We start from the raw sequence: 2,500 nt of genomic DNA on the forward strand, positions 1-2,500 counted from the left end.
TACCGCCGCTGCTAACCGGACTCTACGACCATAGCTAAAAAACACATGCATGCGAGAAATAAACACTGTTAAACGCTAAACAACATTACTCTAACTAAGGAGACTGTCTTCATGTCAGAGATTTTGCTCTTGTCGTGTTTTGTAGTTAGAATTCTTTAGGAATAATAGTTTTACTACGCCTCCCTGTTTCTGGGGTGTCACAATCGAGCTCAACGCTACACAGAGATGTCGCTGTTCACCTCAGATTTCATTTATTACAAATTTAAACTTACGTTGCTACGGAAGCAATCTGTACATTGAAGAGGTCTCGTGCCCCAAATTAGTATTATTAGATCAATGAATTAGTTAACAGAATGAATTAACATCGGTAGTTAACCAACATCAGATACAGTTTATGAAACACAGTTTCTCTCTCTCTCTCTCTCTCTCTCTCTCTCTGTGTGACACACACCTTTGTGTTCTCATCCACAGCTTTCTTCATGTTTTTCAGCAGGTGGTTGTTGGCTCCTCCCTCTCTCTCGTTCATGTAAACGATGCGGTCCAGGTCAGGGAAGTTACGGTTCAGGTCAATGCCCTGAGCGTTGCTGCGCCCCACAAACCAGTCCTTCAGCTCACCTGGCTACTCACAGATACACACACACAGACACACACACACACGTGTACACACACACACGTGTACACACACACACACACACACACAAAATAAGATAAATACTGTCATCAGCTGTACATTTAGTGATAAAACATGTACAGAGATGTATGTTTCTGTGTGTGTATGTGCTTGTGTATATATGTAAGAGCGTGGGTGTGTGTGTATGTATCTTTGATTCTGTGGATATGTCTGTTTGTTTGTTTGTGTGTGTGTGTGTGTTTGTGTGTGTGTCTGCATCTGTGACTCTGCGCATATGTCTGTGTGATTGTCTGTGTTGTCTGTGTGTGTGTGTGTGTGTGTGTGTGTTTGGTGTGTGTATCTATGACTCTGTGAGTATGTCTGTGTGTCTGGCTGGCTGTGCTGTGCGTGTGTGTGTGTGTGTGTGTGTGTGTTTGGTGTGTGTATCTATGACTCTGTGCGTATGTCTGTGTGACTGGCTGGATGTGCTGTGCGTGTGTGTGTGCATGCGTGTGTGTGTGTGTGGGCACTGCACCTGCGAGGCAGCCTTTTCGAAGCCGTCAGGGTTCATGGAGGGCATGATGTGGATGCGTGTGGAGTGGACCAGGTCCATGACTGTCTCATTGCCCTGCTGATACTCGTCACACAGATACTGAGCCAGGTAGATCAGCAGCTCTCTGCCTACAGCCTCGTTCCCATGCATGTTACCGATGTACTTAAACTCCGGCTCACCTGGAACACACACACACACACAGACAGAGAGAGAGAGAGCATCATGAATACACAGGATTTATATATGAAATCGTTTTCTTTGTCTTTCTTTTAGGCACAAAGTGTACACAAAAAATATTTTAGACACAACGAAGCGCTAAATCAACACACGGTCCTTGGGGTGGTTATTGGCTCTAGGTTTCGTGCACTCAGACGTGTTGATTTAAGCCTATGTGCTCTGATCCTTTACACACAGCCCTGGACAAAGGCATCGTGAACACAGCTGAACACACACACACCTTATTAATGTGAAGCTAAAAGCACAGACAATTTGTTTAAAACGGAAAATTAGACAAATCACATTTAAGGTCATGTCCGCCAGATTTGACGTGTTTATGCGTGCTTGTGTGTGTGTGTGTGTGTGTGTGTGTGCGTGCGTGTGTGTGTGTGTGTGTGTGTGTGTATGTGTGTGTGTGTGTGTGTGTATGAGTGTGTGTGTGTGTGTGTGTGTGTGTATGAGTGTGTGCAAACATCAAACACGATCTTTTCTACAAACGTGACAGACTTTGCTTTATAATTCACTTGCGTTACGTTCATGCTGACGGTTCTAGATCTGTTCTAGATCTGTTCTAGATCTGCCAACTTTGTCCCTTCAGTCATTTGTTTCTCTCTTTGTCACATCATCTGTCACTCCTCTACAAAATAAATTAAGATAAAACATTTTCTAAATGGTACATCTAGCTTGGTTTTGAATTTTTTTTAATTGTTTTTCTGTTTTATTCTTTATCCTGACCCCCATAGCTCTGGCATTATGTGTCTAGTCTGTGAGCTGGATTACCTCAATCCTTTAGAACACCCTGTCTTATAATCAGCACACACACACACACACACACACACACACACACACACAAACATCACCAAGGGTTATTTTCTGCTTTTTAACTGGTTACAATGCAGTCTAAATATTATTAAAATACATAAGTATAAAATCCATGAAGGAATAATGGTTCATGGCCATTCTATATCCTAAATAAATATTTTATATTTTAGTACATACTTTGTACAGTATATCTTATGGTAGATATATACTGTCAAACATGCTGACAGGCTACTAATTATGTAAGTGTGAGGAAGTGTAATATGTTGTATTGTTAGTAAGATACTTATATGTGTGTGGGG

The 2,500-nt window shown here is 41.9% G+C and overlaps 1 protein-coding gene across 1 annotated transcript in view; it reads right to left on the reverse strand.

The window, feature by feature from the left end:
* cpe (carboxypeptidase E) overlaps positions 1-2,500 on the reverse strand; it is a 15,626-nt gene that overhangs the window by 5,251 nt on the left and 7,875 nt on the right. Inside the window, exons 2-3 of the mRNA XM_030787711.1 lie at positions 1,146-1,342; positions 452-619 (exon numbers count right to left, since the gene is read on the reverse strand). Coding sequence (XP_030643571.1) covers positions 452-619; positions 1,146-1,342 — 365 coding nt within the window. The remainder of the gene's footprint in view (positions 1-451; positions 620-1,145; positions 1,343-2,500) is intronic.

This window comes from Chanos chanos, chromosome 11 (assembly GCF_902362185.1).
Source record: "Chanos chanos chromosome 11, fChaCha1.1, whole genome shotgun sequence".
Classification (NCBI taxonomy): Eukaryota; Metazoa; Chordata; class Actinopteri; order Gonorynchiformes; family Chanidae; genus Chanos; species Chanos chanos.